The sequence below is a fragment of the Amphiura filiformis genome, chromosome 18, assembly GCF_039555335.1.
Source record: "Amphiura filiformis chromosome 18, Afil_fr2py, whole genome shotgun sequence".
NCBI lineage: Eukaryota > Metazoa > Echinodermata > Ophiuroidea > Amphilepidida > Amphiuridae > Amphiura > Amphiura filiformis.
This window is the reverse complement of record NC_092645.1, coordinates 58575554-58586461: the sequence shown is the minus strand read 5'-3', so window position 1 is coordinate 58586461 and position 10908 is coordinate 58575554. Positions and strand designations below refer to the sequence as shown.

The following is a 10908-nucleotide window of genomic DNA, read 5'->3' as shown; positions in this document are numbered from 1 at the left end:
TGCATAATTAAATGTTTGCATTTTAGCTCCAAAATTCATAAAAGTCAAAACAAGAAACTATAACATCCATTTTTGTTTTCTTCCAAGTTTAGGTTTAATTCACAACAACAAATAACTCATCACAACAGTTTTGCATGTATATGATGGAACTCACAACACAGAACCCTGAACAAGTGCATAGCATACGGTCCATCTGCCTTAGGTATGTAGGACTACAATTATAACATCATCTCCTCAGGGCATGGTTCAAGTTATCTTGATGTTTATACATACATGGTGTGACCCTGTGGGTACTAGGAATCAAAACTCATTCCCTATACCACAAGATCAAATTGTTGATATTTCAATTGTAAATATACATTATTGAACAATGCCATAAAGAGATGTGATGCGGTTTCTTTTTTTAAAGCTTAAATTAATTGTGTTAAGTTTTAACTTCCCTGTATGTAAAGGTAGGTAGCATTTGATGACATAAGTTTGTGGTTTCTTGTCTAATAATAATACAATTGATCAAATCAGGCAGTCAGTCTTGTGTGAGTGACTTTCAAAAGACTTTGCACCATTGCGTGAGTAGTAACAACAAATCACAACTGTAAAATAGGGTCCCATTGTATATCCTCATACTTCAAGCAAATGGCATACTATTTAATATTGGTCTAGTGGGTTGAAAACGTGCTACTTCCTCAATGTAACAATTATTGTGGATATGGCTAGTTTTAATAAATTGCAAACAGTTCATTTGGTTTGGACCATATACATTGAAAGCGTGCTACTTCCTCAATGTAACAATTATTGTGGATATGGCTAGATATAAGAAATGTCACAGTGTGAATGAACACTGAATTACACTCAATTCTCATGGCCATGTCAGATATGCTACTTTCATGGTCTGTGATAGTTGATGTTAGATTTGTAAATCCTACTCAGCTGTTGCAAGTAAATTGTAAGCACAAATAATTTGTTGTTTTCAATTCACTGCATACAATGTTTCAAATAATAATTTAAAAACAATAAAGGGTTTATCTTCTTGTGAGCACATGGAGGACTAAAATGGTTATGCACAGAATTCCAATATGTAATTTACATTGACATTGGCATAAAGAAATATCTCTTATAACATGTTGCACTGGCAAAGTTGCCATATATCATATTACAAAGTAACGTTGCAGCACGATGCATACCAACTTCACTTTAAGCTAAAACCTGATGTAATGTTCAACACCAACATATTTTATTTCATGCACTTATCAATCAGGAGTCAGATTCTTAAACTGTTAAGACATATCAATTAAATGCAACCTTACCACCCAAAAGGATGTGTAATAAGGTTTTGAGAATTTGCCTCCTGATGTTCACAAGTTCAGTAATACTGCATACGCCATTATTTTCACCTCAAGATTTTTTTGCCATTTTGAGGTTTTTTGAATTTGTGAGAGTTGTATATTTGACAGAATTTATGTCAAGTATATTTTAACCTTATATACACAATGATTTTTTGCATGTTTTATTTTTCACGTCTGCACGCCATTCATGAAAGTAAAATCCTTGTGAAAAATAACTATGACAATTGAAAGCAAAAAAGTTGATATGGTTTCTTATTATAATGCACTTACAACAATCTTCTTAAATTCAACAATTTATTTCCCCTCCCCCTAAACAATTAAAACAAAAATATCCAAGATTTCCTTTATGATGTGAGGCTCCCGTGAGGTCGTCCAAGCCACAGCAAATGAAGTGTGTCCGACAGCAAACGTAAACTCAGGTACATTTTATATTCCAGAACAGCAAACAAATATTAATTGTTGCATTTATACTTTACTCATTCCATTCTAATAAAAGTTCAGTTCAATGTGTTTCACTAAGTGGATTGCTATACAAACTGCACACTGGGCGCATGCACACACATTATCTGAAAAGAGAGAAAAACAAGAACAAAATATTATTATTACATTAAATAATATGAATATTGATCAAATTACATGATACCAATAAAAAGGTGTACCTTTAATGAACAAAATACAATCTTTTTCCCCATGCATGACCTTTGACCTTGTCATTTAAATTTGGTCTTAACCATGGAGTTGTGGAAAATTATCGGCCTCATAACTGCTAAATTGTTGGTCCAAAGTATATAAAAAGTATACATATTTAGAATGGCAAAGACTTGACAAATCCATATGTGCGGTCAAATTTGACCAAAAATGCTCAGTTTTGGAGAACATTTTGTTGGGCCACATAACAACAAAATTCTTCAGTATTTTTTTTTTATATTAAATTTCAAAAATGATCTTAAAATAGATTTTAGGCTACGTGGATTTAATTTACTATTTTTCAAATGCGTGATTTCCAACTTCACCAAAAATTGTTGAAATTTGGGTGAAATTTAAACTTTTTTATGATTTTTTTGCAAAAGTAAGCATTTTCAACCATTTTTGGTGAAGTCAGTCGAAATCCAAAAAATGTGAAAAAACAAATCCTTGATATTTTTACCTAGTTTTAAAATTAATTTTTTTTTTTTTGCATAACAATGTTGCCCGAAAAAATTAACGTAAAAAACACCCGGGGGGATTCTCAAAAGCATTTTTGCCAATAATTGACCTCAAAACTGGATTAATGAAGTCTTTGCCATTCTAAATAATGTATGCTTTTATATACTTTAGACCAACAATTTAGTAGTTATGAGGCCCAAAGGTTCCATAATTCCAGGGTTAAGACCAACCATAACATGTTACCATACAATAGGGCTTATATTTCTTTCTAATATTTGTATCTGCAAAAGATAATAAAATACATAGTAAAAAATTCTATCAGGCGATAGCACACATACTATCTAGATAACATGCCATCTTTATAATAAATTCCATATCACAATGGAGCGATTAGAAAAGGTTAAAGGGCATTGGACCTCGACCATTGTCCCAAATACTATATAGGGGGATGGCTGGTCATTAAGATTATTATTGATTTCTGATTCACATCTCAAAGAAACTTGCCATGAAAGAAAAAGGCACTAGAAAAAAATCATGTTGTTATAGTAGTAGATATCATGTGCAATATCTTCATTAGACAGCACACGTACCAACTATAGTGCATGTCTTGTCTCAAGTTGAGAGTAACGCCATGTTGGATTTTGCAGTGGGATATTTGAATCAGTGCGGATGCTTCACCAGCGTACGGACAAATTGCCCTTCTACGCACATGTATATGCCCTGCGGGATTAGGTTAGCGTGCAATTTGAATTGCCAAGTGTGAAATCCAATATGGCATTACTATCAACTTAAGACAAAACACACTATAGTCTAGATAGCATGTGTGCTATCTTCAGTAGATAGCATGTGTGCTGTCTTCAGTAGAGAGCATGTGTGCTGTCTTTAGTAGATAGCATGTGCTACTTCCATTAAATAGCATGTGTGCTATCCTCAGTAGATAGCATGTGTGCTATCCTCAGTAGATAGCATGTGTGCTATCCTCAGTAGATAGCATGTGTGCTATCCTCAGTAGATAGCATGTGTGCTATCCTCAGTAGATAGCATGTGTGCTATCCTCAGTAGATAGCATATGTGCTATCCTCAGTAGATAGCATGTGTGCTACATCCATTGGATAGCATGTGTGCTATCCTCAGTAGATAGCATGTGTGCTATCCTCAGTAGATAGCATGTGTGCTATCCTCAGTAGATAGCATGTGTGCTATCCTAAGTAGATAGCATGTTAACATATTCAGATGATAGTATACATGTGTTACTTTCAGTAGATAGTCTTCAGTACAGAAGACAACATGTATGCTACCTTCTGTAGATAGTATGTGTGTTATCTTCAGTAGATAGCATGCATGCTACCTCCATTAGATAGCATGTGCTATCTTCAGTAGATAGCATGTGTACTATCTTCAGTAGATATCTTGTGTGCTACCTCCATTAGATAGCATGTGCGCTATCTTCAGTAGATAGCATGTGTGCTATCTTCAGTAGATAGCATGTGTGTTATCTTCAGTAGATAGCATGTGTGCTGTCTTTAGTAGATAGCATGTGTGTTATCTTCAGTAGATAGCATGTGTGCTGTCTTTAGTAGATAGCATGTGTGTTATCTTCAGTAGATAGCATGTGTGCTGTCTTCAGTAGAGAGCATGTGTGCTGTCTTTAGTAGATAGCATGTGCTACTTCCATTAAATAGCATGTGTGCTATCCTCAGTAGATAGCATGTGTGCTATCCTCAGTAGATAGCATGTGTGCTATCCTCAGTAGATAGCATGTGTGCTATCCTCAGTAGATAGCATGTGTGCTATCCTCAGTAGATAGCATGTGTGCTATCCTCAGTAGATAGCATGTGTGCTATCCTCAGTAGATAGCATATGTGCTATCCTCAGTAGATAGCATGTGTGCTACATCCATTAGATAGCATGTGTGCTATCCTCAGTAGATAGCATGTGTGCTATCCTCAGTAGATAGCATGTGTGCTATCCTCAGTAGATAGCATGTGTGCTATCCTAAGTAGATAGCATGTTAACATATTCAGATGATAGTATACATGTGTTACTTTCAGTAGATAGTCTTCAGTACAGAAGACAACATGTATGCTACCTTCTGTAGATAGTATGTGTGTTATCTTCAGTAGATAGCATGCATGCTACCTCCATTAGATAGCATGTGCTATCTTCAGTAGATAGCATGTGTACTATCTTCAGTAGATATCTTGTGTGCTACCTCCATTAGATAGCATGTGCGCTATCTTCAGTAGATAGCATGTGTGCTATCTTCAGTAGATAGCATGTGTGTTATCTTCAGTAGATAGCATGTGTGCTGTCTTTAGTAGATAGCATGTGTGTTATCTTCAGTAGATAGCATGTGTGCTGTCTTTAGTAGATAGCATGTGTGTTATCTTCAGTAGATAGCATGTGTGCTGTCTTTAGTAGATAGCATGTGCACTATCTTCAGTAGATAGCATGTGTGCTGTCTTTAGTAGATAGCATGTGTGCTGTCTTTAGTAGATAGCATGTGTGTTATCTTCAGTAGATAGCATGTGTGCTGTCTTTAGTAGATAGCATGTGCACTATCTTCAGTAGATAGCATGTGTGTTATCTTCAGTAGTGTGCTGTCTTTAGTAGATAGCATGTGTACGATCTTCAGGAGATAGCATGTGTGCTACATCTAGTACAACCTAATAGTGAATGGTTTCTTACTTCTTCTTGAGATCAATTGAGCTAAGGTCCATGCCCTCAAATCCGGCATCTGGTCTTGCTGAGTGAAATACTCCTAGTTGTTTCATCCTCTGAAAATCTTTCTCTGCATCGTATGATTCCCAGAATGCTCTGAACTTGCGTTTCCTTGGGTCAACAACTGCAGAAAGTAATAAGAAAGTTGTAACATGTTAGAATAGCAAGGGCCACAATTAGAAATATACTCAACTGAAGGTTTTGACTCTAGAGTCTTGTTCAAGGCACTGTCTTATACTACAGCCAGCCGATTACCACAGACAGCATTGCATATGCCTACTGCATACAAACTGTTGTACGACCGGGACCGCTGTCAATTTACAAACTGCAGCGACCTGTTTATTTCTTAGTCACATTCCATCTAAATGTACTCAATCTGATCGCTCAAGAACTTAGACAAACTGCTTTACCCAAAACTTATAGTTCATTCATATGTAACTGATGAAATACATGGATTATAAACAAAAAAAACTACACAGTATGACAAACAAGTGAACAGCTTTATTATCTTTGTACATGATTGGATGACCTGTCATAAATATTCATGTTTAGCTAATGGCATCTCATTATTTTCTATATTAGGTAATCTTAACCCCCTGTAAAGAATTCATGATTCACATACAGTACCCGTATGTGTAAACATGCAGCATGTGGCTTTGGGTGGATACAGGCTTGGACTAAGACTAGGCAGGCTTTGAGTTTTAAGGAGTATGAGTGCGATCACACTCCTCCACATTCCTTAAATGATCATTTAAGCTTACACTCACACTAGTATGAAAATCACACTCATCATTCACAAAATAGCACTCCTCACAAGTTCGAGGTGTGCTTTTTATCACACACCTCAATTTTTTTAAACTCAAAGCCTGACTAGGTTCATTTGAACAAGGATGTTACTTCACACTAATGATAGATGATTCCAACAGAGAAATGATGGGACTTTTCAACAAGAATTGCATTAAGGAGATGTTCAATTCATTTAAGGCAAAAAAAAAAGGGGGGAATGCTGTAGCATGAATTCTGCATCGTGCGTGCAGGTCAGCTTTTTCACGGTTGCAGAATTCGTCACTGTTGGCCCTCATACAATGTAGACCTTAAAATTCATGTTGATGTGTTGTTGACATTCACCAGTCATGTTGACAGGAACATTTCTGCTTGTGTGATGAGTTTCCTCCACTTTTTGAGTAATTGCCTTGGTGCCCTTCTCAAATTTTCAAAAGTTGCCATGATGCCCTTTTCAGTTTTCATTCAAGTAAGCAAAAGTAAAATGGTGTGTGCCACTTTTGGTAACATGTAATAGAAGTTTGAATTGGACAGACTCCTTGTGGGCCTGAAGTGGCACCTAGATCACATGAGATCCCTGTGAACCAGGAGTCACTTTGGGTACATACATACATGTAGTTCCTGGCTGAGACATCCTTATTTTCACCCTTGCTTGTCGGCAAACTTACATCTACACAGATACACATTTTTAAGCCTTAACATGAAGCCTGCTTAAATACATATTCGACAAAGCAGACCTTCAACATAGCGAACCCGATTTTGTATTTGACATCTAGCGGGCCTTCAACATAGCGGATATTCGACATAGCGAACCCGATTTCATTTGACATCAAGCGGGCCTTCAACATAGCGGACATTTTAACGCAGCTAATCTTCTGAACATAGCAGGGTGTAACCACAAAAACTAACCTGCCAATTTCCATGCAGCAGCTCCTACAATAGCTAAGCCAAAGCCAATCAGTAGATGTTTCCTGAGATGGTTCTGTAGCAGACTCCGTAGCACAGGCCTGGGCAATTTGGTCGTCTCTGCTGGTGTTGAGGAACTCTGTACATGAAAGACAGCAAAAAGTTTCTGTAGTGTTAGTCAAGGTTTATAAATATCATCCCCAAAACAAAGTCAATACACTACTGTGGCTACCAAAAGTACTTGGTGAGATACCACTTACATCTTGGTTAAGACGGTCTGGTGACTTACTTGTCACTTACAATTTCTTCTTTAGAAATTAATTTATGTTTCCATCTTTATTTCTTGTTTGCACTTCCAGCAGAGAATATTCAGTCATCTGTAATCCCAATAGCGGTATTATAATACAACCAAATTTGTTCCTACAACCATGGTCGCATCTCTTTTGGGTTGGGGATTAGGGATCATGTTCATGGATTAAATAACTTTTTATTTTCAAACGTGCGATTTCCAATTATTTGTAGAGCCAAGATTTCTATGCGCTGTGGCCCTACACAGTTTAAATGAATCAAGTCACTCACACCTTGCACTGCACATGTAGCATATGCTTACTTGTAACACAGCTCATTTCATATGCATACCTGCCAACATTGAAAACCCAGAAAACTGTTTTCACTTGTTTTCAAAAAATTATTTTAACCTTGTTTTCTACCCCATAATTTAGCTCATTTATCCAAGCCCTGCCCGCCTTCCAATACATTAAACCTTGACTTCAAAGTGTTTGACAACTGTTTAACCTTGATGCAAAAGTAAACCTTGATGCAAAAGTAATAATTTAGTCCCTTTATTATAGCGAGGGTGGTCTAAAGGAAAAGATTGCCGAAAATCATAAAAATACGATCCGGTTGGATCGAATACAAGCTTTAGAAAGCTGTGTTCATTCAATTGAAATTCCTAGTATTAATGTTCTACCAAGAAAATGATGAAAACATACATGTGATTGTATAAATACTGATTCAACAACTCTTCCTATACCTTAGTACAGGAGCCAACCATTGTTAAACCGTGATGAACCCGCACTTTTACTGTAGCGTATACGCGAACGCGAGCGAGACTACGCGTTACGCGAGAGTGCGTAAAATTTGTCATGCCTGGAACCTTTGTGCGTATGCCAGCTTACAAGTTGATCTCAGTATTTTTCATGTAGCGGCTAAACATTGCCGTTTTATTCTGTAGTTTTATTGCTGATATCAAAAGAGAAATCATCGAAGTTTTTGTAAGCAGTGTTCGAAATAAGTACTTATCCTCTTGTCCTCTTGTCCAAAAATCACTGGGGACAACCATATTGAGCTATGAACTTATCCCCTGGACAATCACTATATTTTACCTCCAAAAGTATGACACATTATGGGGACAACAAAAATGTATTGAGGACAAGCAGAATTTATGCTTTAGTTATCCTCGGGATAACCTCCAGATTTTCCTTATTTCGGACACTGTTTGTAAGGCTGAGTGGCAATGATTAACTGACATTCCTCGTAAAATAATCGTGAATTATACGATATTTAGCTTCTTTTCGTTGTTGAAAGGATTCAATCATGTTTCACCGTTGTTCATCACCGTTTAACAACTGTTCGCGTCCGGCGCGTCTGCATGGTTTACTTCGCGAGGGCAGCTAAGTAAACCACGCAGACGACGCGGCCGCATCGTTGTTAAGCGGTGATGAACAACGGTGAAACATGATTGAATCCCTAAATGTCTAGTTTTCTCAGGTGGTATAGTCCAGTGCCGAGTGGCTAGACAGGCTCTGTATCCATGTATTGTTATTTAGAGAAAACTTTGAAACACTTTCTAAAAATGTACGTTTTACAAATACTACATGAGTTAACATGACTTTTGTTTCATTTCTTACAACTTCAGCTTTATTCATGAAGCTTATTTTCATCTGGAAAGGTATATTTAACTAAACAGGACTGTGTTCCAGTATCTATGTAGCTCTTAATATGAAAAGAATTGAATTTTTTATCGTTCATTTTAACTCTTTTTTTATAATTAGCTTAATTTACTTACCAGTAATTTACCGCCATTTTTAATTTACCGGTAAATTAACAACACCAGCACAGGCATAACGGTGAATTCAACGATCGATGGATCCACCGACATCGGTGGATTCACCGTTCATGATGACATTGAGTCGGGCAACAAAATTTCAGAATTCAGTACAAAATAAATTTATTTTATTATTTTGGATGTTGTTTTTTGCAAATACTGATTTTAAGTGAAGAAAATTGATCTTAAATGTCGCGTTAATTGTCGTGGCAGAATCGGTGTGCGATTTGCCATTTTGTTTTATTGTTTTTCATCGCCTCTGCGCATGTGCGGCGGCACTACATTTTAATATTCATGTGCGGGTCATCGGCAAAATGGCCGATTTCAAAAAGGTCATGACAACTTTTTCCATGATTATCCATTTGCATCCGAAAGTGATGAGGCTAAAATTAATTAATTAACATATGCATTGCAACCTTTACACCTTTGACCCCACATTTTTCCAAGATGGAGCCTGAAAATTACGATATAGCAGACAAACAAAATCATCAATCCCAAGTTTTGCACTTGAAAATCATCATTTTTTTCATCATGCACCATAAAAACGCAACATTAAATATTTTTTTGCATCGATGAAATTTAAGAATATTTACTAAGGTAGGCCTACAATTTAATCAAGGACAAAAGTGTGTTGTATAAAATGCCTTTGTGTGGTCTCAGTTGGAAGCGTGATGCTGGTACTATCGGTGTATTCACCGACATTGTTCGATGCATCCACCAATATCGCTGAATAGACCAACCTCGTTGAATTCACCGTTATGCCCGTACTGACACTGCGCTTGATACATGTACGTGTACGCTCATTTTGAGGGTAATTTACACATAATATTAAATTCTCGATCATGAGAGCCAACTTGGGTACCCACAGTTATTTGCGCCGAGCGTACTACGCAAATACCGGCGCTTATACGGCGCAAACACTGCTTTGAGAATTGACCAATCACACGGTCGTTGCTAGGCAAGGTCAAGGCTCAGTCATGCAGGTCGCGCGATCGTGTTATTCTATGAAAAATACGCTGACGCAGAAGGTACACCCTCTCATGATCGAGAAATTGTTATTTTGGCTATAGCGTATCATGCATTTTCAAGCACGTTTGACATCTTTTCATTGCGTGATGCAATATTGCATTTATTTAAGATGGTGAATTTCTCGAAAAATGTGATGCATTTTTCTGAGAAAATTCACTCCTATTATGACCTAGGCTCATTTCTCAAATTCTCTGCCCCTTTACACTCTTCTGATAATATTTTCATGTGAGGGAAGTGATGCTGATTAACGTTTCTTGTTTTTCCGGTGTTATTTAATTGTTTTTCGAGACATTTAATTAACTCATTTTGACTTTTTTTCAAATTAAAATTTTAAATCATGAAAATTTAAATAGTTGTTTTGACCTTATTTTTTACCCATAATTTCCCTCATTTATAGTAACCCTGCGCTGCTACCAATACATTAAACCTTGACTGCAAAGTGTTTGGCAACTGTTTAACCCTGATGCAAAACTAAACCTTGATAGAAAAGTAAAAATTTAGTCATTTTGTATCTATTCTATGTGAAAATCGGGATCGCCTTGTATAGTGCTGCACGTCGTACACACATCACTTCAACATGTTCAACTTGTAAGCTTATGTTAGGTACGAATTTGAACATCTTTCACACTGAAAGCTGTGGAAAATATTTAAGAAACTTTCTACTACAGCTACGTAAGTAAACAGCAATAGAATTTATTATTAAAATAACAGCAATCATACCATTTTAGTAACTTGTGTAGAGCAACTTCTTATGATCACGTCTCGCCGGTTCCAAAATGGCGTTCAATCGAGAAATCTCTTTCCCAAACAGGCCACTTCCGCTTACTGCTCTGTAGTGGAGACTATTCAGATAGATTCGCTGTATCTGTGATA

At 36.7% G+C, this 10908-nt stretch overlaps 1 protein-coding gene across 1 annotated transcript; it reads right to left on the bottom strand.

The window, feature by feature from the left end:
• Positions 1-65: 65 nt before the first annotated feature.
• Positions 66-10905, bottom strand: LOC140138860 (cytochrome c oxidase subunit 6C-2-like). Its single transcript, XM_072160639.1, has 4 exons — positions 10756-10905; positions 6903-7038; positions 5178-5334; positions 66-1909 (listed from the first exon to the last, which is right to left on the bottom strand). The coding sequence occupies exons 1-4, from the start codon at positions 10756-10758 to the stop codon at positions 1906-1908; spliced, it is 300 nt and encodes a 99-aa protein (XP_072016740.1). The 5' UTR covers positions 10759-10905; the 3' UTR covers positions 66-1905.
• Positions 10906-10908: the final 3 nt, after the last annotated feature.

Bases quoted from the DNA above. Each gene is read 5' to 3' on its own strand.
- LOC140138860 (XM_072160639.1), bottom strand. The intron at 5,335-6,902 runs GTTAGTTTTTGT...TACTTTCTGCAG, and splicing joins TGCTGCATGGAAATTGGCAG to TTGTTGACCCAAGGAAACGC.